The 25,082-nt window shown below is 39.0% G+C and overlaps 1 protein-coding gene across 12 annotated transcripts in view; it reads right to left on the bottom strand.

The window, feature by feature from the left end:
- The window catches only part of FRYL (FRY like transcription coactivator), a 155,817-nt gene that overhangs the window by 80,926 nt on the left and 49,809 nt on the right, over positions 1–25,082 (bottom strand). For 10 of the 12 annotated variants that reach the window (XM_048943375.1, XM_048943373.1, XM_048943377.1 and 7 more), the window contains 2 exons: positions 7,943–8,142; positions 1,341–1,394 (listed from right to left, as the gene is read on the bottom strand). In XM_048943375.1, coding sequence (XP_048799332.1) covers positions 1,341–1,394; positions 7,943–8,062 — 174 coding nt within the window. In that variant the 5' untranslated portion in view covers positions 8,063–8,142. Of the gene's footprint in view, positions 1–1,340; positions 1,395–7,942; positions 8,143–8,886; positions 8,925–25,082 lie in introns of those variants that run through there. The other 2 variants (XM_048943380.1, XM_048943379.1) reach the window with 2 other exon arrangements.

The following is a 25,082-nucleotide window of genomic DNA, read 5'->3' as shown; positions in this document are numbered from 1 at the left end:
TTATTAGTACTACATTTTTAGAAAGATTATTTCTATATCACAATTTCAGAAGTTGTATGCCATATTTTTTCTAGTTTTCTGCACTCAGCTTACTTGCAAAATCTATGTGTAGCTTAACATGCAAATACTAGCAATTAATAAAAATATCCTGAGAAAAACTTCTAGAGGGAAAATTATAAAAAAAAATAAATAATTCTGCTGATTTATAGATTTCCACAGATGATCCCAAATAAATAATTCAAATAATTTTGCTCTTGGTTAGTTTTAAAATAAAAATACTGTAGCTATCAAAAAACTTAAGCTACATCCTCCCTAAACCATTTTCCTTGTTTGTGAGTAAACCTTCACTTTGAAGATAAAAGCCCCAGAACATGTAAGATTAGAATTTATTAGAAGCCTACATAAGATTTAATGGGGAAGGGATCTTGGAAAATAAACTTATACATCAAATGTCATTTGCCAGTATCTGTTTTTCTTTTGGAGGGTAGGAAAAGAAAGAGGTGCATGGATGGCTCTTAACCAAACAGCAGTCAGATCCACAGACTTAGGTGCAACACCTATATAGAAGGAATAATGGAAGCTTAAAAAACTGCAGTAACAGAAGATACAAACAGAATATTGCAATTCATACAGTAAGAGGCTACTAAAAAACAGTTAAGAAAAGCAACATGTAATTAATGGGGCACTATCTATGGAGCTGCTCGTCCATAGCAAGGAAGAGGTTACAGGACAAAAACATGCCTGAATTATGAAAGAAGCACAGACAATAAACACAAATAAATTCAGCAGTTATTCCAGGTGCAGATCAGTTAACCAAGTGAAACATAATAGCTTTACAGTGTGATAATACACTCAGGAAAGAATGAAGTTACGCCCTGTATCTACCTTCCACTATAGAATCAGAAAGCATCAAGTAACTGAAATCAGCATTATTTGCTTGTAAAAGCCAAACCCCCAAACACTGAAGTACAAAGCAATTTAGGCATATGCTACACAAAGCTAGGAATACACAGTCTTTTTGTCCAAACATGTTCAACATGTTACCTTCAGTAGTTTTCACTGTCATTTTCAGACAACTAACCTTCTAGTTCCTTATCATCATGGAAAACAAACTCTTAGATTTTTAAAAAATTTTTTAATTTTTTTATTTTATTTTTTTTGCTTCTCCTCTGTGCTTGTTTCTAACAGCTCTGGTCCAGTAACTAACCTTGAGGGGTCTAAGTCATCAAAGCCTACTCAGGCACTCCAATAGAGATGCTCTAACCCACCTCAACACTGTGTAGCAAAAACACAGGCCACCTTAATCCTACATGAACCTCCTTCCATGGCATGCCTCCTACCTGATCAAACTGAAGATCTTCACCTCTTTGAAGAGATCTGGACAAGAGCTTTTCCTGGAAGAAAAGTAAAAAGAAATATAAACCTCATAATGCAATTCACCAAAGATAAGATTATTTCTTTTTCAGTTATATTACAGAACAAAGAAATAACATCTAATGTGAATACTTGCATTATTTTTCAGCTAAAGCTATTTCTGAAGACATGAAGTGTGCTCACAAGAAACTGAACAGAGATCCAAAATTAATTCAGCAGCACAGTAGTAATAATACTAATCGTTAATAATACTGACAAACAGAAAACCTCAAACACCTCTCGCCAGCAGCAGACCTCACAGAAATGTGCTCTATGGAGGCAGTTGGCAAGGTGGGCTGGGCTGCCATTCCCCTCTGAGCTCACAGTCTTGCTAAAGTGATCAATTGCTCAGTCCACTGCTAGTCTGCTCTTTCCCTGAACAGCAAATGGAAAGAGCTAGAAACCAAGCCCAGGCAAAGGAGTATGGCAATAATAATTTCCTTCATAAGGCACAGAAAATGCAATATTAATGGGATTTAATTACAATATTTCATTGCTACCAGAACCATAAAACATACCGCTCTGTTAAAAGCAAAATTCAATTATATTCGTGACAAAATAATTCAATGTGAATTAAAGCACTGCGGGAAATGATACAAAACACTCATGAACTATAATAGGTACAGCTACAAGAAACACAATTTTTGCAAGTCTCTTGCTAGAATACCTGAAAAGTTTGTTTTGTTTTTTTTTTTCTTTTAAACAAAAGACCAAGTCCCTGTGATGTGCAGATTGGCTTGCTAAACCATAAACCCAGGTGCTAGAATAAAGCCTTAAGTGTACCACTAAAAAGCAGTAAGACATGTAAGGACACTGAGCATTCTCAGCTAATTACAGACACACTTTCACTTTATTGTATACAAACCAGAAACCCCTCTATCTTAGACAAGGAGAGCAGAAGTACTGGATGTAAGAAGCTAGAGGAGCCTGCGGCAGGCGAGCCCAGGGATTACACAGCCCAGCAGCAGCCGCCAGGTGGGACGGCACAGCAGTGTGCAGCTCCCAGCGCCTCGCCAGAGCTCAGCAGCACTGCACCACTCACAAACAGCAACTGCTGAGCAGCTTGGCATGGGGCAACACCCTTCTGCCAGGCTGCTGATGGAAATTTACACAGCCAGCACCGCTTGGCCTTTAACACCTGCAAGACCACAGCAGACAGACAACATGGGAAACGGATCTGGACTGGGGTTGGATGTACCAAGCTCAGCATTCAAGCCAGCTGTTTATTTTACCTCATCTTAATTGTGATCTTGAAAATTAGAGACAGTTTCTGTCATTTTCTGCTCCAACTGCAGCTGTATCTTTTTCAACTACAAATAGTGTATCTTGCCACTATTACAGCTCTCTAAAAACTTGAATTCAGCATTACCTGGGCAAAAGGCATTCACCCATTCCGAAAGCATAACATGAAACAGAACACTGAGAACACCTACTGAGAATTCAGACCAATTTCACTTTCTCTGATTCAGAAAACCCCTGTTTATACAGACTACTTGATTGCCTAATTGAGCACTATCTTTAATGTACATCTCAAGTACATTTTAAATAAAACATTTTTAAAAGGCCGTTTCAGGAAAATGCATTCAATACTCTACAGTAGCTCTATTTGTTCATCAACTGATGTTGAAGCAGGAAGGAACAGGTTTCAGAAATGACAAACACTTTTTTGAATGTTACAATTATTTATAATTTGATGTGTTATGCCTGTTCAAACTACCGTTATGAGAGTTTACATTTTGCAGCAGGTACTAAAAGTTTCAAGGAGTAATCAGTACGTCAGAATCTCCTTTTAATTACAATCCACCTCCCTCTCCGTTTTGTTTTGTTTTGTTTCTTGATGCAAGGAAATTTTCTGCTGTAGTGATGAATTCATGTACCCATACTGTGCTTTCAGATAAACTGCACAAATAATTGTAATCACATTGATTGCAAGAGAAGTGTTCCACCCAATATAAACACTGTATACTGCTGAATGAGCTGAAGGAAAACTAACTGGAAAACTATTTCCTGAGAAAAAGTGGACTTTCCTATCATGTGGAGAGGTGACCTTCCTATAAAACAACTGGTAGAGCTGAGGCTCCTTCAGCCTGCCTGGGACACAACGCCTGGTGTGCCATGCTTTCACCACAGTCCTGCAAGACTATTAAAAAGGTGAATAAACACTGAGGTTATTATATCCGTTGCATATGTCTAAAACCAGAAATAGCTAAGCAAAAGAACACACACACACAAAAGTGAAATCATCCAGAAATCTTGAGACAAAAAAGGCCATGTCAACAGATAGCACACTATTTCAAGGTACTTCGACAAATTTAGCTCCTTTTTTATTTTTTTATTCCCTTCCATCACCATAGTTGCATATCAAACAAACATGACATGGCCAAATAGTACTCTCTAACCCAGTCACGGGTTTATCAAGGCCTTTGATTTATTTGGACAGCTTTAAAGTTTATTTTCTTTCATAGAGTTTTTCTGACGCTGCTTTGTCATTGACCCTGCTGTCTCACATGAAATACAAAAATCTGCCCAACAGCATGAAGAAAAGGTGTGGGAACTTTAACTGAATTTATAATTTAAGATTCATCTTTCAAGCTTTCCGAAGTTCAGGGAGAGATGGAAGCAATAGGTCTGCATTTATCTTTCAAAAGAGAAATGAAAAAAACACTATTGAATTATCCAAAGAGCAGTTTGCATCTGCAGAAAGCAGAAATGTCAACATACAGCAGGCAGCAATGACCAGGATGTAGACGTGTGTGTGCTGTGCAAACAGTCGTGCTGGTAGAAACAAGTTCCACCCACTGGTCTCATTCCTACAGCTCCCCAGTGCCAACCCCAGAAGCCTGCACACGCTGGCATGGCAGTGGAGCTGCTCAGGTACAACTGTTAGTTTGCACACTTGCTTTTGTCATCCTTCCCTTGCAAGTACCTCATGCCTCTCAGTTCTCTCAGTTATCTTTTCTCAGTTGCAGAACAACCAAAACTAACAAAGCACAAATCTTGTTTGAGTCCTTTCTCTTTTAAAATGAAATACTGACAGAAAAGACATAAAACTATGAAAAGCAACATCACACAGAGTACCCTAACAAAATTCACGAGAGAAACCATTGGATTGCTTTTGGGAATCAGCTCCTGAATGAGCAGCATACAGCCTTCCCTGCCCCAGCTGTCCCACAGTGACTGTTTTCCATTCACTTCTGCTTCTCTGCTGGCATGGGCAACTTCAAGTTGCCTAGTAAAGTTTCTAACTTCACTGGCTCCAAATATTATCCAACAGCCTGTCTCCATCTAACACATTAAGGATTTATGTAACAAATACGTATGTTCTCCACAGCCACGTCATCTGACAAAACCAAAACAAATTAAAATAGCAAGGGGCTTTCTTCTCTTCCTACAAAATCTTTTCTCCAATCTCAGCCAACAATTTTCTATTGCCCCTTCAGACTTTCATCATCTTTCCTAAATGTCAAAAACTAGAAGAGAACAGTCAGTATTTATCTCAAATGTTACATACAAAAATAAGATCACTTTAGTACTTCCTTTCATTCAGCATTCCCTTCAATCCCTGTATGGGCTCAGGTTGTTTTACTTTTCCACAGCTTCTAGCAGCTCCTTTAAATTGCTGTCTGCCTGTATAGCTTCTCCTTCTTGTCAAAATAAAACCAGGAATGCTGTCTATGTACCAAAATTTAAACCTAACCACATTACAATACATTTTGTTCAAGTAAATTTTAAAATGTAGCAAATGAGCCAGATAGAACAGTTAAAAACTTTCACAAACCACTGTTCTACCAATAATTATCATTTCATATCTTCTCCTAAGGAATTTTATATGCACTGCATGCACTCAAAATATCAGTATTACAATCTTATTAACAGATCTTGATTAATTCTTGCAATTACCTTCAGTTCATTTGAATTACAGATGCAAGAGTTCTGGCCAAATGCTACATTCAACAAGCAAGTTGTCAAAAGATACTCAGACGGCTTTCACTGGTTACCTTCCTGTTTGCTGCCAGCATCACCAGTCCACACCTCTCCTCTCTGTGCCTTCTGAAATCATTCTTGAGTATTTTTATGTGTTTTTCTGCAAATACTGCTGTAATTTCTTACCAAACCCTCCTGAACTCTTAAATCATTGTAATGTCGATAAGGAAACAGTAAAGTTATGTTTAAATTGTACACTTGTCTGGTACACACACACGTATACTTACGCACAATGTATACTTAAATAGGTGTGTGTAACGAAATGTTTTCTTTTCCTTGGCCTTTCATCTGATTTCACCTGAAGATAACTCAGTCAGAGGTACCACAAAATATGTTTAGTTCCTTTTTTTCTACCTTTTTTTTCTGCCTCTTATAACATTTTTCATAGTTTCAAAACCAGGGTCCAAGCACTCACACATGCCTTCTACTTTAATAGGACTACTCATTACTTCTGCAAGCAACTGTTGCACACAGAGCCTTTCAATTTAGTTGATTTTCTGATTAACATTTCGAAATATTTTTTATCTTTAGCTTTTGACTAAAGGGATTTCAGATTTCAACACCCAAATTCATTGTGTGCCTAAACTACTGTGTTCCCTTGTCCTGTTTTGCCCAATAAATACCAGTACAGAGACTGTAGCTCACTGCATATATGCAGGAAAGAGGGCAGGGGAGCATGGGATGGATACTCTTAATATTATAACTATTCAAAGCTATTTGTAGGAAATGGACATCTAGAACAAAGGTTTATTTGTCAGTGTGCCCACAATACAGCATGATCTTGATCCCATGCCTTTGGCACAGCATGGTCACGATCACTGGTGTGTTGTGAGAGAAGACAGCCTATAACAGCAGTTAATGAAAACATTCAGGACACGGTCATGCTGTGGAAATATGTTACATATTTGCAAGCACGCAAAGTTATAAGGCTAGTAACATTTTAAATTTTTACAACTGCATCCAGCAAATTAGCGATCTTGCAATTTATTTCTTTATTTAACTGTAAAAGTAAGTACAAGCATGGACAAGAATACTGAGGAACTGAGCAATGTCAAGAATGATACGTGCTGCATTATGCCTCAGAAGACATAATCTGTATATTAACTTTCATTTCTAAAAATAATATAATTTTAGAAAAAGTTCTGAAAGTTGCAATGCATTGTGTATGATTTGGAGACTAGTAAGTGCCTTGGATTTCCTATTTAATTCTAGGATTGTAAGTCGCTTCTGAATATTAAAAAAAAAGAAAAACAAAAAGAAAAAAAAACATCTTGAAGGAATAGTGATACTGAGTCAGAGTTCATGCAAAGTAAAGATCACAATTGAGCATAGTTTCCAATTTAAAAAGTATATATCCATTTAATTTCAAGAGCATGCCATCTATATCAGTTCAGGTGAACACAAAGCTGGACATGAGACAGCAGTGCGTGCTTGCTTGCAGCCCACAAAGCCAATTGTATTCTGGATTGCAGCAAAAGAGGAGTGGCAGCAGGGAGAGGGCGGTGTTCTGCTCTTGTGAGGCTCCACCTTAAATACTGCATCCAGGTCTGGAACTCCCAGCACAACAAAGACATGCTATTGGAAGTGGTCCAGAAGAGACCATGAAGATGACCAGAGGTCTGAAGCACCCCTCCTGCAGAGACTGGACCTGGGCTTCTTCAGTTTGGAGAAGAGACGGCTGCAGGGAGACTTCACTGAGGCCTTCTAGTACCTGAAGGGCGCTTATCAGCAGGAGGAGAAGAAGTGACTTCTTATGTGAAATAATAATAATAGGACAATGGGAATGGCTTTAAACTAAAAGGAGTGAGACTTAGATTGCATACTGGAGAAAACCCTTTACTCAGAAGGTGGTGAGGTGTTGGCACAGCTGCCAAGAGAGCTGCGCGTGCCCCAACCCTGGAATTGCTCAAAGCAAGGTTGGATGGGGCCCTGAGCAGCCTGAGCTGGTGTGGGGCAGCCCTGCCCACAGCATGGGGCTGGAACTGGATGGGCATTAAGATCCCTCCAATCCAAACCATTCTATGATTCTGTGGTTACAAACAGAATTTTGCATTTTACCTAATCTGCAATATATACTGGATACTGTGTTCCTCACATGTTAGTGTCAGTGCTAACTTACTTGGCAAACACACCAAATGCATCTTTCTTTGAAATTCTATTTTCAAAAAAATATTATTTCAAAGGAACATCAACAGGAAACATGCTTTTGTAGCAGTAATGTAGGAACATTTTTTGTAGTCACTATTTCCTTTTGTAATTTTTCAGAACTTACAAATACTAAGAGGCTTTACTTCCAGTAACCACTTAGAACAGTTTTGAAGGAAGTCAATAAAATATTATCTAAGTAATAATCCTGTTTGTAGAGGCCTGTTTATTATTGAAGTAATCCCCTGCAAAAACTGAACAGTATCTGTGGATGCTTTTTTTCAGTTACCACAGATATGATATATCACCTTGTTTTAGAGAAAAAATAACCAAAACAAAACCAGAATCATTTCAAGGGATATTACCAAAAAAAAAAAAAACAAAAGCAAAAAGGACTCACCAAAGGTTCAGCCATTACAACTTCAATTTTCTTTTCAGCCTGAACAGCAAATTCAGCGAAGAGGCTTTTGATGACATACTCGCCAGGTTTTACATCTGGATCAATAGTAATGTTAGACATGATGATGCCTCTCTTTTCCCAAGTGGAAGCAACACTTGGAGAAACTCTGCGTTTATTTACTCTGCTGGGTGGCGTGGAGGCTATTATAAAAAAAGAAAAGAAAAAAAAAGTGAGCAATAAAGCAGAACTTCTAAATAATGACACTTTTCGATACTTTCTCATCCACCACGTAAATGTATCCACACAGTACATTCTGTATCCCAGAAGGAAACATCCAGAAGTCTTTTTCAACTCTTATTTTGTATTTGGCAGGAAATTCCACTCTAAGGTTAGATAAGGGAGTACAGCATAAACTCTATTACCAATAAAACTCAAAATTGCCTCAAGGTGTGTGAACAGCCTCATTCTGAACATAACTGGTTGATGACCATGATAAAATACACAGACTTTAATACACAACGTCTTCAGTTCAAGTATGGCTAAAAATCAAAAGTTCAATTTTTAGGACCACCTCCCTGCATTGTGAGATGCATCTTCTAGAGGTGATGTTTATGAACCATCCAAGTTCAAGGTTCTACTTGGTCTACAAGAAATGCCTCTCTGCAACTTCTGTTTGCAACTTGATTTTCCCAAAAAGAATGCAAGTTCCTTCCAGAGATGTCACACTCACTATTTTTCTCCACTTTTGTTGTGGTTTAACCCAGCCAGTGGCTAAGCACCACAGAGTAGTTGCTCACACCCACCCCCACCAAAATGGGACAGCAGAGAGAAATGGAAAAAAGGTAAAACTTATGGATTGGGATCAAGACAGGAAAGGAATGGAAGCTGTAATAATAATAATAATATCAACAGCAACAATAGAACATACAGAACAAACGACGCACAATGCAATTGCTCACCAGCTCCCCGCTGTCCGATGCTCAGCCAGGCACTGAGCAGCAGCAGCTTCCTCCCCCCAGCCAGTTTTTTCTCAGCATGACGCCAGTTGGGACAGGACATGCCTTTGGCCAGTCTGGGTCAGCTGTCCCACTGCTGTCCCCTCCCAGCCCTTTGTGCCCCCCCCCAGCTCCTTGCTGGCAGAGCAGCACAAGAAGCTGAAACAGCCTTAGCTCTGTGTAAGCACTGCTCAGCAACCACTAAAACATCGGTGTGCTATCAACATTATTCTCATCCTAAATCCTAAACAGAGAGTTGTACTAGGAAAATAATTAACTCTATTTCAGCTGAAACCAGGTCATCCCTCTAACAAAAAATCTTGAAGATTTGTTCCCTGCCAGCCACATTAAATAACTGATCAATATATTATTCTCTCTCTAACAGAGCTTTCACTCATCTACTGAAATTGTCCTAGGCTAAAATTGCATAATATTTATCCACTTTAAATTTCACTTTTCCCCTCTAAGCACTTGAAAGCATTTCCTTGCTATTACTACAGCTACTGTCTGACACGACTTGCAGTATCAAAAATCAGGTATTACAACTCACTGTTCAAACTGCTTAATACAGCCACGACAATTAGGGGAAACAATAATAATTCTCATATTGCACACACAAAATCAAAATACTTATTGGCTATTATTTTTTAAATAATAGAAATACATACTAAGACTTCTTATGATACTGAGAATTTCCAGTGTGACCTACTGAAGGGAAGGAACCTGCTTTGGCAAAGGGGCTGGACAAGATGAGTTCCAGAGGTCCCTCTCAACACCTATGGTTCTGTGTTTCCTATTCATACTAGGATTTTCTTTTCCTATGATAGTTGTACAAGGAGTCTAATATCAGTCTGTTTTACTTTGTTACTTATTGTGATTTGCCCAGGTAAAGCTCTGTAGGCTTTCTGTGATTAAAAAGGTGTTGAGATGCACTTTACCAATTCTTCTTAATTTCCAAAATTGTCATTTGTTTTTAATTTGTGCGAATGCAATTCCTATGTGCTAAATGTTATCCACAACTTTCACTCAACATTTTTTCATTCTTCATCTCGTCTGTGAAAATACTGGTTATCACGGAAACCAAGTCATAAGAGTCCTTTGCTTACAGCCTTCCTAAGTTTGCCTGTAAGCCGCTCAGAATTTTTTCTGTAACTTTAGAAAATTACGTTGGACAAAATGCAGATTTCCTCAACTTCCACAGAAAGTATCCCCGTATCAAATGCATTACTAAAGCTGACAACTCAGCACAAAGGGAAATGCACAAATGGTCCCAATTACCTCAATCTCTCATGAAAAAGGAAAGTTCCTCTGCTTAAGCTTGTTAGTATGTATGATCTGTGTTTTTCCTCCAAGTATTTCTAGCACAGATTTGCTGCTCAAACCATTTTTGTTAAGAAATGATAAGCCGTGCAGTTTGAGCAATACGTAAATTTTGCCATCTATAAACTGCCATATGTCCTCTTACAGACAGCAAGGAAATGCCAAAATCACACAGCCTTGTTGCCAGTAATCAGGGGGCACAGCAGGTGATGTGCCAGAATACCCAGCACACAAGCACACCTGCCACATGTCATAATGTGCTTCAGAACATCCTGTGAGACTTCAATCTAACTTTTTGGTCTTGCTGACAAAAGGCACTGAAATGTATGTGCCACACAGTGCAGGCAACGAGAGCTAGGAAGTGCCGCCAGGCTCCAGATCAGCAGGGTGGAAAGTCACTACAGCAAAGTACACCAAGGTTTTTGGAAAGAGACCAGACACCAAAGTGCCTGCAACAAAGGAAGACAACAATCCAAAACACCTAACTTGAAAGGAAAACTCTTTTCTTATCCCACTTACCCATTAGCACAGGATTTTAAACCCTCTCAACAAAAAAGCCCTTTTTCTTTCCCTACAAGCACTCTGTGCTTCCTCCAACATGCATGTTCCTGCTTTTCTTAGACCCCAATGCTACCAAAGGCAGCAAAGGAAATGAAGCAGATATGTTATGGGTCAAGAGTAAAAGTGCAAAGACATGAGAACAGAAAAGGAGAAAAGAAGGAACGTATCCTTCCTAGCTTCAGCAGGTAACAAGCAGAAACACCAAGCTTCTGAGCTTTACAAAACAGAAAAACATTGCAATACACAGAGATTTGGAACAACTCTCATTTTTATCAAACATAAACAACAAAATTTCTTTTAAAAAGTGCCTAAATTGGAAAGAGTTGCAGATTTGTAAAGACAAGTAAACCAAAAGTTTCAGGTACTAAGGTGCCTAAAAGCTAAAGCATCCAACAGATATTACATATTTCTAGGTAAGCAATTCTTTCCATCCTAAATATGAGTGTTTATAGAAAGCTAAGGCTTTGTTCTACTCAACAGTAACTTAATTGACTTCATTGTTTTAAATCACATATGGAAGCTAAAAGAAATGGGAGAATTGTAAATCATCCCTTGAGCATTGCTAGCTGCATCTGCTCAGAAAGAAGTTACTGAAGCATTTGCTTTGGCTCCTTCCAGCCTTGCGTACTGGAGCATGCCACGATGCCCAAACAACCGGGCAGAGCTTGGCAGCAATCACCATCACTGCTGTCCAGCCCACGTTCCTCAACAAGAGCTGGAACTTTGTGCCTCTGCATGGAAACTGAGTGAGAGTAACATACTTCTTAACCCATAACATTCTTTGTTTTGTGTAGGCAAGTCTTAAAAGTGTATTTACAAAATACACTTCTGTATCCAGCTTTTAAAAGATGACCCTAAAAAGCCCTGCCACTAAAGAATCTGGAAAAGGCTGAGATCTGATCATCCTCACAGTACTTTACTTACTCTGAACCAAACAAAAGTCGACTAATTTTCAATAAGAGGCCACAGAATCTCCTCCAGGTCCATCTGACTCAAACTATGTTCAAGCAGGGACACCCAGAGCAGATGCCCAGACCCATGCACATGGGGCATTTGGAGATCTCCAAGGAGAAGACCACTCAGCTTTTGGGCAGTTTGTGCTCATTGCCTCTTGTTCTGGCACTAAGCACCACTAAAAAGAGCCTGGCTCTACCCCTCTTTGCACTCTCCCTTTAGGTATCTATGGACATCAATGAGATTCCCCTGAACTCCTCTTCCCCATGCTGAGCAGGCCCAGCTTTCAGCCTCTTCCCATAGGAGCAGCTGCTGCAAGCCCTGCATCATCTTGATAGCCCTCCACTGAACTCTTCCCAGTGTGTCCCAGTCTCTAAGGTCTTATCTCACTGATCTTAACACACATTAATTTTCAAAGATACAAACCATCTCACACTCAGGATGAGGTCCCAAGACTATTTATGGTTGATCTAAAACCAGATGTCAGATGAGCAAAGCCACAAATACCTGGAGTATTGCTAACATGCACAAAGCTTTCAGTTGGTAATGAATCCCCACTCCCCACCAAAAAGTCAAAAATGCAATTACAAACAGTGTCATGAGAAAGCTAGAAATACAGTAGATTCCTTGAGGGACCAGCATACTCAAATAGCTGGATAAAAGACTAGGATTTACTTTAACCTGTGAACTTGCTGAAGACTCTTAATAACTCTTGCTCTGTATTTGACAATGGTTGTGGTTTCAACTGCTATGTAAAACCAGTAAGTAAGCTGAACATAAACAGGAAAAAAAAATACAAAGGAGGGAAAACAGGGAGGGGGTTGATCTCTGTTTAATAAAAGGTTATATATATATACAGTAGTTCTGTAAAGGAAAGCCAAAATCTATTAACAGATTTCTTAACTACACAATTATCTGGCATAATTATGTTCAGTGGGATTCATGAACTCACAATTGATAACATTCTAAAAAGGATCTGTGTGGATTTTAAACAGCATATTTAATGGAGAAATCTCATTACAGGGTAGGATTAAATATTTTCTTTCTCCTCCTCCCTGCCACCAAAGCATTCTCTGCTGCCTGACAAAATGTAAGTTTTGAACATTGTTTTGAAGCTTAAAATTAAGGAACAGTCTGCAGCACTTCAGACAAAATCTGGAACCAAAAACCATACCATACCACTAGCAACAGTCCGATAACAAAAAACTACTTTCATAAACTGCTTGAAACACTGGGTGCTATTCACTTGAAACAATATCCTGTTTGTTTGTTCCAATGTGAGCTAGTGCTACGTGGGAAATTTGGAAGCAAGTGCCCCTGAAGAGCTGTAGGAAATATCTGTTAAACAGTATTGTTTGGTTGCTAGGGACACGCCAAATTGTTTGGATAGTTTCAAGGAACACTGAAACAATACAAAGGATAATTAGACAGACAACGCACTCCTAGGTCAAAAGGCAACGCACACTGATGGGTGTTAAATTAGTAACAAAATTTCTTCATGGTAAACACAAGCATCCAGACCTATGAAAGTTTACTTAATACTGAAGTTGATATTAAAGCATGGTATTTTTATCATCCTGCTTCTCTTTGTATAGTCCAAACACATCAAGTGGCTGAAGATATAAACGGGGTCCCTTATACACCAATGAGGTTATTCAGGACTCGCACATACCAAGCAGGTACCCAAGGTAACTGATGCACACCAACCTGTGGCAGTGTGGGAGCACAACTGATTTCACAGCTAATATACAACAGTTTTTAGGCTTTATATACTTTTTTGGTACCACTTTCCACTTAAGTTAAGTGATGATCCTTCTTATTTGCTTCAAATGGTACCAGGAGACACATCATCTACCTGAAATTTGCTCTTCTTGAGTTATTATTGCTGCTGAGAAAGCTGGAATGTTTGGATGGACTGAAGCAGAACTTCTACCAAGCACCTGTCCTCTTTTACGATGGCTGCAAGTATGTATAAAGTTATTTTTATTTATTTTAAATACAGTATGCAATTATAAAATAAGAATACTCAACACACTTTTGAGAAGGCCTCCATCATTCTCATCAAACGGATTACGAACTTAGTTGCTACATTTAGCTCATTGCTAAGTAAACCAAATAAATATACAATAGTAAACCATTTTATACAGCTTACATTTCATGATTCATCATTTTATTATTATTTTCACAGCACAGACAGTATCACACCTACTTTAGGCTTCCTGTGATACTTGCAGAAGAGGGTTTGAAAGCCTAACTGACAATATGAAAATTTCAAAAGATTGAAAATATTATCTGTGTTTTTACTTCATAGTATTTTGATTGAACTCTTTGTCTCCTGCTCTGATAAACATGTAGACTATCTCACTCTACCTCACAGAAGTGAAATTAATATACATGGAAAAATATCTGTAACAAATATTAAGAGTGCTTCATAGCAACAACTCTTTATTCACTTAACCAGAGAAACTACTTATTTTCTAATAAGGACACTGATGCTCAAGAGACAATCCAATCTGCCCAATAGTCACCCCAACACTTCATGAGCAGAGTCAAAAAATCAAGTCTCCCATGTCAAAACAGCAGTCTGCTCTCTACAGCAAAGTATTAAAAAACCTTCTCATTTTTTTTTCAATCCTCCAATTCTTTTATACCATCAAGTTTCCATTTCCTAAGTGTCCTTACTCATAGCAGCAAAAAAAATAAAAAAATCTTCCATGAACATGCTTCATTATTTCAATAAAAGAAATGGCCGAACATTTTTCTGAAGACAACTAAGTTTAGCACACAGTTCTCTAATAAAAAGATGCACTTTCCAAACGTCAGCCTCTGGTCTACAGATCAAGTATAAAGAGCCATTCTAAAACCAATCAAAACTTGCTGACAAAAGAAATACAGTACACCCTCAAAGGAGGTGCTTTTTCAGAACTCAGTAAATAAAAGGCAAAAAAAATTGAGTTATGGGGGGACACAAAAATGAATTAAAAAGTCTGGAGTATACATTAAATGATCTCTGTCAGCGATATATTCACTTCCGTCACATAGATTTGCTTTCAGAGCAGCAAGGGGAGCACACAGCTGATACCCAGCTGGTTTACCTGGGTTACACAGCGTGCAACGCTGCAGAAACAGCCACAGGTACTTCTTTGGTTTTGTCCAAACGTGCACCACTACTGCTACTGCATGGAGCCTGCTCCTAAGCTGGATATCTTGGCCCATTAGCTCCAGCTGCACTGAGCCCCGGCTGACCTCATGTACAGCCAGAACATCTGCACACATCAGCGGTGCTGGGCGGCTCCTCGGTTCAGCAGCACCACACAGCTCCAGTCGGGCACTGCAGCAGAAAGCCTCTGCATCTGACAAGGATGAGAAATACTGTGCAGCACAGTGTAGCGGCATCGGCTGCCTTCCAGGCAGAGGGAAAGTGGCACTGAGATACCTATAGTGACCCACCAGGCATCATGCTGCATTTATCCAGTTGGCTCCATTTATTTCATCAATACTCATTTACCTGCAAAACGTTACTTGTGATAACAGATTGCAGCAAAAGGAAAGAGAAGAAATTCCAGACTTGTAAAATAGACATATATACTAATTTTAATCACTTCCAGTTCTCAAGGGAACTTGGTTAGTTGAGCCATACAGCCAGTGTAATCCCTGTAAAGCCAAGCCAAATCTTTCAGCGACAGGAAGTTATACATATATTGATAACTTCCCCTCCACTTCCAAATCAGGACTTGCACTTTTACCTCTGCAGTAAAAAATATTTCCCTACTGACAATTTATCTTAGGAGCTTCAGATATCCCAGCTATCAGCTACCAGATATCAGGAAAAAAGAAACATACATCTATTTTACATCAATCAGTGGAAGATGCATTTATTTCTAGCAGTTGCTAACTAAGCATGTGACAAAAAAAAAAAAAAAAAGGATGTCCTGAGAGGGAATATATAGGGAAAGCTCTTTGAGTGTATAGTGGAAACTGGTACTATGACAGCTGAGTTTTCAAGCGGACTCAAAGAACACAAAATAAAAACCTCACAGCAATCTTCTCAAGTTCCACCATGTAAGCCATTTTTCTACAGAAATTTGAATCAGCTGAAAGAATAGCTGCCAATGTTGTATCTACAGGTACTCACACAAACCTTGCTTTCTGCCTGCAGCCTCTGAAAACACCTACAAGAAATTTTATCTTAACTTTCCCCAAAAACAAGACTCCTCTGCTAGTAAACTGAACCAGAAATATTACTACAAGCCAACACAGACACAGCAGAAATTCTAAGGCATAAAGTCTTTGTAAGGCAATATTTGACTTTCTGCTATCTGCGACAGATTGCAACCCCTTAGCACGAGCAAGTTGCTACTGATGATCCTCATGTTTGAAGTTCTTCACAATTAGGCAGCTTTGCTGTTCCAAAGTAATATTTTTCTCCACTACTGTTAAGACTTGACAATTTAATTTAGAAACTGTAATTTTTAGATTTTCACTTGGCATAATGTTGTTTAGAAACCTAATGAAACAGTCTCCAAAAAGGGAGAGAGGAGAACAGAAATCAAAATATTACTTCAAATTCCAAGGTGCTGCTTTTCTTTATAAAAATAAGTTTAAATTAAGAAAAATTCTCCTACCCTTCCCACATCTGTGACCATGGTCTGAGATGCATAAGGTCAGCCTCCTGCGGGTCACACACACACAGATCACGGAAGCTCTCTCTCCCTTCTAAACTCATTCTCACTAACATCTTCTGGAGAGCTGTTGCTATATTCTCTGCCCCATAGCAGCTTTCTGCCCTTTCTGTACTGATTTACAGACTGCCTTTGGGGAAGTATGATGAGGAAAACAAGAAATTCTTCTTCCCTACTTTCTTTAAAGGCTGAGCAAATTCTAACCAGCAAATATTCTCTTACCCAACTTATTTTGAGAAGTCCCAAAGCAGAATGGTTCTTTTCCAAAACTCCAGAGGATGGGAAGACAAAATAAATCACAAAGATCAAATTGGAAAAATTATTTTTAAGTACTTCTTTTCCTTAAATTTAGATACATGAGAAGAGAGAAACTGGATTACTATCTTCCCCAAGTAAATGCTGCTGATTTTGCCACTTCTTTACAAGCACTGTGCTAGTCGTTCCCCTTACCATTGCACAGAGATGAGAAGCAGCAACCCGGCTTAACCTTCTTTCTAAACCTCTCTCATTTGTGGAACGCAGCACAATTGCAAAAGACAAATTTGAGTGTTTAGCCCCAAGGAAAGCTTTCCCTCAGGTAAAAAAAACAGCACCACAATTCTTTAAAGTTAGTAGCAAAGTAGCACATTAACCTCATACAGTAAAAATGGGATTGTGATTCAACAGAAAGAAGGCTCATGTGCATTGCTTACAAGCACCCAGAATCAGATGTGCAGGTATTTTCTACCTATGGAAGGTAGAAAACAAATAATTTTCTTAAGAAATATCCTGGCTGAAAAAAGAGGTGAGCTCTGCCACGAGGACAGTTCCTGGACCTCTAGGGCAGCCAGTAAGGGGTGGAGCAACAGCTGTTGCCAGGCTTTCGAAGTCCACCCACCCAGAACATCAGACTGCTGCAAAGGCTGCTACAAGTTGCAGTCTCAAAGACCCCCGCTGCAACTCAGCTGACCTCCCACACTACACAGTTCTAATCAGCAGAGATGGCACGGGAGAATGTGAGGCCTATGATACAAGTAGCTATCTCTGGAAGGAAGAAACTGAAAATCTAACAAACCCAGAAAAATATCACTAGAATGTCCATCAAACCAATTTTACCATATTTACACTTTTTAAAATCACAAGAGCTAGAGCCTAGACAGGAAATACTTGCGGAGATTGCTACAAGCACACGCACAAAGAATTACAAGTCACTATGCCAATCATTTCACAGAGCCTTCTATGGCAGGCCATGTATGCAAGCCAGTTTGGACAGGAAAAAAAAAGAAGATATTTGTGGGTAAGCTGAATAGCATAGGGTGCCAAAAGACCAAACCATGAAAACAACATGACAAAGCACAAAGATTTGTCCAGAGGAAAAGGAAATTGATTTAAACTAAGTTGTCTCAAGTCTTGCCCAGTCATTCTTGATTACAGCATGACATCAGGAAATTCTGACCATTAAAGTGTCAGAGTACTAAAACTGCAGTTTATATAATCTCTTTTCTAGAAGAACTGCCAGAACAGAAGCCCTCTTCAGATAAACCACTTCCATTAAAGAAAAAGTATTTCGAATTTCACAGAAAACTTCACATCAAGGCATCAAAATTATTTCATCTTACACTTCAAAACCACCAATACATTTAACAAGCTTTGTTAAGAAAGTTGTTTTCATGTAAGATCAGCTTAAAAAATATATAAAGCATAGGATAGTTTGTCTTGTCTCTTTCATCTGCCCCTCGTCTAGAACAAGACCATCACCTATGGAGGTAGCACAGTGGCAGCAATGCAAGTTGCACTGGCAATGAAGAACAAGAACATATCCGAATATCTCAGTTTCCTTCAAAATATTAAACTGTAAGAACTGGGCACGTATAACTGACCAAGTTCTACTTAGTTACAAATTTTGTATTCTCTCAAAACAGTAACAAAGTAAGAATAAATTTAAAAAAAGCTACTTTATTTTTTATATATACTTGTTCCTGTATCTGAATACTGGGCTTCTACAGTGTAAGTCACTTCCAGTAACAATGCAAAGCAGTGATTCTATTCCCACATGATTAAACTGCAGAAGTTTTAAGGCATTTAAAAGAGCTGTATCTCATGTTTATGTCTTATTTAAAATCATTACTGCAACAGCAGTAATGATTACAATTTTCCTTTAAATAAGGAAAGCAGGGACAGAATGGTGTAACTTTGGCTTGTTACCTTGGTTCTTCTAATCCTCCTGCCCTCAGGAAAACGTAAACTGAGCTCCCAAGAGCTCTGAGCTAGCTGTACTCCCTAACTTTCAAAGGGAACTATTAGCACAGGTTCATTGCCATACCAGTTGTGGCTTTAGGGCTTTTAGACAGCACTACGAATACACTTAACAGCAGAGGCCATAGCCTGTGAAAGCCCTGCAGACATGTCCTTATTCCCTTCGTTCTAACTCTTGTAGTCAAGAACACAATTAAGGAGGAGGTCAGCTCAGGCAGCAAGCTATCTGGCATTGATTCCAATTAATCACACCATCAAATTCTTCTCTACAAACACAAGCTAAAAGAACATTCTCAATGATGTAAAAGCTGAATATTTTGATATTATCCCACAGTTCATTGTTATGGTTGCAGCATTTGACCAAACCACCAATAAGAATCCAAAAATTAAGTACCCACTTGAACCTAACATGCATGCATAATCCTACAGCTTCTATCAGTGCTCTCCAGCATTTTGCCACTTGCAGACTCTTTCCTCTTTCAAACAAAGTTTCCAGAAGCAGATTCCTACAGAGTAAATGTAAGCTTCTCAGTGTTGGTTTGGTTTCTTCTAGTTCTGTTTGAGCATCACAGAAGGAGGGTCAGCTTCTAACATCTCAAGAGAGAGGGAAGTTTGCAGGTGAACTTACACACACTGCCTTTCTCACCCACACCTTTTCCACTCACTACAGTAAGTACGTACAGCCTGGAGGGGTGCAGAGAATGAAACACTTGCTGCTAACAGAGAAATCTGGTTCTTCCTTTGCAGGTTTTCACACTGAAGGCTGTATCAGGCTGGAAACATATTGATGCTGTGATCACTGGAGAAGCTCCCTCTAAATTCTGAGCTAAGTCAGATCTGACATTGGCCAAAAAAAAACCCAAAAATATGCCATCAGTGCTTGGATAAATGATGTTAAATTAAAAAGCATACAGGAGGCGAAGGCAGCAGTGGGAAGATAAACTAGTCAGGACAGAACAGGAAAAAGAGAAGGAAAGAAAATTCCAGATTTCCATACACATTTTCCATATGTTCTATAAGTTAAGAAAACACACATTTCCATAGCAATGACAAGACTGAATTTATTCTAAATATCTACTTTATGTTTATTGTATGCTCACTACATGAGGAGGAGGGAAAGTACAAACTAAACTCTACATGTAAAGCTTTAAGTAGTAGTACCTAAAAAAGGAAGTGGTGGATGAGCACTGATGGAATACAAACACACTGATATATATGGCTGCACAGACAGCTTATTTCTAACAATCATCCCCACACACATATCCTTGATGAAGTTTTGTTTCCTTTTGACATACAAATATATATACTACAAAAAAAAAAAGTTAAAGAAAAGCCACAAGCAACAAAGTCAATGTTACCATAAACTTGCCTGCGCTAAAAGGTGAAGAGAAAAAATATGCCCTTTTTCAGTTTTTGTGATTCATTCACTTCTCTCTGGAAAACCAGAATTCCCCATCCTCCTTCTGCAGGATTAAAGATATTAAATAAAAAAAACAAACAAACCACACTCTATGAACCCAATCTACAAGCGGATACTAAAAAAATCCTATTGATCCATTGTACTGAGACAAAACAGTGACAAAATGCTTGACAAATTGTGTTTGGTCTGATTTCAGGGCAGCAGCAGAAGCCAGCAGCTCTTGCAAGGATTTTCCTGGCCAAGATAATTGGTTTTATATTCCTCTTCCTCCTCCTCCTTGTTCCCTGCTTGTGAGAAAAGAGCAACTGCAGCTTCTTGTAGAAAGAGGAAAAGACTTTTCCTCATTATCCTCAATTAATCTCATTAATGTCAACCTGATACCTTTCCTGAGTTAATGCTAGAAGTAATGAATATTAGCAGCTTTGTTGTAAAAAGTGATTTGGGAAAAAGACTCTGGAGCATCAGTTGTAAAGTAGCCAATAACTTCATATCAGGTATTATACAATTTCTTTTTAATCTATAAAGAAACGGAATGATCTTCTTTTCAACTGCTCCATGTAAGTATGTTATATATAAGATGAAAACTATTTCTACAAAGCTTGAAGACGCATTATGTTGGCCTTGTTCATTTAAAGAACATTTTCCCTTTTTTTATAGTAACTGCCTAGTGAAGCAACCAGAAACATTATAACAGCATTTCTGATATTGTGATACAATTTGAAAATTGAAGTGCAAGATACACACTCCAGGCTTAAAAAAATAAAAACACAAGTCAACATATTTGAGCAGTAGAACATGCTCCAGCATACACAAACCAGGGTTAGGGCAAGACTCATACATCTAGTATCAGTTTCGGGAAAGAACAATTCATCTCCGTTTTGCTTCTGTCAGTTTTGCCTTGCAGTCCTCCAGGTGAGCTCACAAGCTGGAAAGAGAAGTAAGCCACTGAAGACTAACTCAACCTGCTAAGTTTAAGGAGAAAGAAACCAACACAACAGCATATTCTCCTAAGTTCACTGAGAAGGAAAAAGCAAAAAATACAACATTTTGCGCAGCTAGGTAACCAGCTAAAACTAACTATCTAACTAACTATCCAAAGAGAAAAAAAAAAAGAAGGGGGAAAACAAAAAAAGAAGAGAAGGAAAAACAACATAACACCCTAAATAAAGTTCAGCAGGGCAGAAAACTTCAGCTTTTCTGAAAATTGCACACTTGCTGAGTTTTGGTTTCTGACACAAGCAGGGTTAGCACATCCGTAAGGCAGCTCTTTTTAAACTACAGCTTACACTTCCTTGCAATGATGTGTGCAGATCTCACACGATTTTTTGTAAAGTCAGTGTTTCCAAATTAGCTCTAGTATTTGTGTTTCTGTTTCTCAAATGTACTCCCTTTCATTCACTGAACTCCACAGGACAACAGCAAAGTCAACTTCAAAGCTGGTGAGGCTCCAGAATGTTTTCTAGGTTTGGTTTTGTGGGAAAAAAATTTGTTGAATGTGAAAATTAGGAAATATCTAGATGACTGAGCACTGCACTTCGGGATGCTAATACAAACTTAATTTGTTTCTATGATTAGCAACTGTGTTTTGACATTCCTCTGCACTTCTGCAGTCTTGGTGTAAGAGCATGATGCAGCACTGAGTTCTAACAAAGCCCTACTTAAAGATCTTCTTACATCAGTAAGCATGAGACACTTCTCCTTCCTCCTGGATCTTCTGAAGAAATTTCTCTACACTTATTACAAATGAAAGTAAACTGAGCCAGTAAGAATCTGCAGTTTTGCAACTTCTTAGAAAACAGACAACCAGCTTCAGGGCTTTGAGTCTTCAGAGAAAGTAATAATGCAAGGGCACAGCACAAGACAAGCTGTAAATTCTCACATGGCATGCAAACCGCACCCAGTGCTAGAACTGGACCTCTGTAAGAAGACAATACCAAGTGTGGTACAGAGTTATTCTTAGCCACTGTAAACACACCAAGCTTTCAGAGTTAACAGCCTCTTTGTCAGATACTGGGGAGGCTAGTGACATCTGAAACAAAAATAGGCTATCATATGCTTGTCCACAGAACTTCAAAATGTATGGTTAAACTGGTTGTTTAAAAGATTTTAGCTGTACTGTACTGAAAGTAAAAGGCAAAAGAAAAAACTTGGTTTTTATTTTAAACATCACCTTCCCCTCTTACAAGTTCCCATACTTACATTTGTGACATGGTTTATACAATGTTGTGATGCTATTTCCTACATTGCTTTCTGACAGAAATTAATAGCATTATTCCCATTTTTGTAGGAAGACTCAGGGGAAAAAACAACAATAACAACAACAAAGCAGAAAACATCCACTCTATCAGAAAAAATAATAAGAGACAGGTAACATCTATTCTGTAGTCATTCATATGATTGACAGGAATAAACGTGTTGATATCCAAATCCAAAGCTCAACAAAAGCACCCTGTAAAGAGGCAGGACAAGTGAATCCCAGCTACATTCAGAACTGCAATCATTTGCATACCATGAGGTTTTGAGGCTTGAAAAGTTACTCAGCATTCAGCCATACGAGCCGTATGCACTGATACCAATGGCCATTAATGGCAGCAACAATATTTGAGTGATATTTTAGAAGACTACAATTTTCTACAAACATAAAAAGAAGAAATCCTCTCTAAAAAAAATCACCTAAGATTCTGCTTTACAAATTCTCCAACATGCTGTCCTCTTTAGAAACAGAGAGTGGAATTCCTTAGCAGAGGACATCACAAATGTAATTGTATAACTCATAAATATCTTGACTACCGCTATATGGAGGGAAAAAACATCACACAGGTTACTGACCAGAAGTAGCACAGATCACCAGGAAATGCTCCCATCTCCTAAATTGCGAAATATAAACATACTAGCATACCTAAAAATGAGGCAATGATTGTTTCATCCTTGTTCTGCTACAGTGTTACCAAAAATGTTTTAACATGTTGCCCAAATATTCCTACTCAGTGCTGGAAACATTGTCTTTTCTGGTGAAGCATTTGAACAGCAGCCTCATCAGTATTTGAGACACAGGGAAAATCTGCATGCCCTCTAAGAAAAAGCACTACTTCTTTAATCCTTCTTAAGTGGTAAGATATAGATTTCATTAATAAGATGAGAACAACTCTGCTTGAGGGGGACCACAAGCAAAGAGGAAGGAAAACAAGTTGTGCTTGGCAGCTGCCAGCACATTGTGCTGCAGTGACTACGGATTTCAGCAGGGATTAGGGCCTGGAGACTGACCACAGTGCCACAAACACTGCTCCAGTGCTGACATCTGGAACAGGACCAACTCAAGCCATGAAATGGAACAAGCCTTGGTCACCCTTCGGTTATGCTGCAAGTCAGTGCCCTAGAAGCTGGAGCTCCATGTCCAAAGCTCATCATTCATCTTTTCCTCCCCGACATGGGATTTAAGTTTGCACAGTCCTATATTGATATCACCAGAAAATACCAAGATGCTTTTTGTCACACCATAAAAATCTACTTCGCTACAGGGCTGACTGGAAGCTCCCTAGACCCACAACAGACATTAGTTTTTCCTGCAGGAAGCAGTCTGCTCAGCAATGTGGTTTCCACACTGCTACATCACAGAAATAACAGAGAGAGAGGAACAACGTTTAACCTCTAGAAATCTGTTACCAAGAACCTGCTAGAGCAGCTGCATATGATAAGAAGCATAGGTTAGAGAAACAAAAGGGAAAAAAAGACTTATTTCTAACTATGGATGCATATGAGAACTTGCAACACCTTATTATGCTCTCTTATGCCAACAGGTCTGTAATGTGGGTCCATAAGCCACTAATGTGCCCCTGTGGCCAAGACAGCCAATGGTATCTTGGGGTGCATTAAAAAGAGCATGACCAGCAGGTCGAAGACGGTGATCCTCCCCTTCTACTCTGCCCTGCTGGGGCCACACCTGGAGTGCTGTGTCCAGTTCTGGGCTCCCCCACTCAAGGAAGACAGGGAACTTTCAGAGAGTCCACTGGAGGGCCACAAAGACAGTGAGGAGTCTGGAGCTTCTCCCACATGAGAAAAGGCTAAGAGAACTGGAGCAGTTCAGCCTGGAGAAGGCTGGGGGGAATCTTATCAGTGCTTACAAATATCTAAATGGCAAGAGTCAAGCGGATGATGACAGCCTATTGGATGCCTGAGGACTGAAACAGAGAAAATCCTATCCAGCAGAAATGAGAGACTGGTATGCTCTTCAGCACCTTTCTTGGGCCTCTAGCTCTGAAAGAGCTAAAGCTATACAATATTGATTGTCGTTTGTTGGCAGTCTTAATAACCTTAAAACTGTAAATATAAAACCAAATTACTCAAATTACTCTTGGCACCAGTAATGTAAATGGTCTTAAAAGAAGTAAAGAAGAGATAATAAACCTTGACAAAGAACTAAAAAAGTGCAATAAAAACCTAGTAAAACAGTACCTACATTAAAATCAACTAAGGAAGCAGTACTTCTTCCTTCTACCTGGTGTAGGGAACCTGCTTTGGCAGGGGGGTTGGACCCGATGATCTCTGGAGGTCCTTTCCAACCCCTACAATTCTGTGATTCTGTGATTCCCTTTGGGTCTTCAGAATAAGTAGTGCATGCATGTTTGATTCTGGAAAAGTGCATAATCTCTACCCAAGCCCAGCATAATTTACTAGAGGAAGACAGCATTCAACTACAGTGAGATCCGGTACCAATGAGATTCATCCTTAGTTCAATATGCTTCGAAAAGTTTTTATGCTCAGTTGTCTATTTCACACCCTACCCCACATTTCAGATAGCGAACTCCTACAAGGGTTGCTACCAAAAATACGCCTGCACCCTCCTTAGCAGTCCTGCTATCCTCTACCCTATTGGATAAGACAGCTTGCCATCTTGCTGCCCTTGCTCTTTTCAAGGTGAACACTTCAGCTTTTCAGTTGCAGTACCCCGCCTTCAAGGCAAAAGTCTTGTACTT

This window comes from Lagopus muta, chromosome 4 (assembly GCF_023343835.1).
Source record: "Lagopus muta isolate bLagMut1 chromosome 4, bLagMut1 primary, whole genome shotgun sequence".
Taxonomy (NCBI): Eukaryota; Metazoa; Chordata; class Aves; order Galliformes; family Phasianidae; genus Lagopus; species Lagopus muta.
Note: the sequence above shows the minus strand (reverse complement) of the source record. Positions and strands in the feature narration are given on the sequence as shown.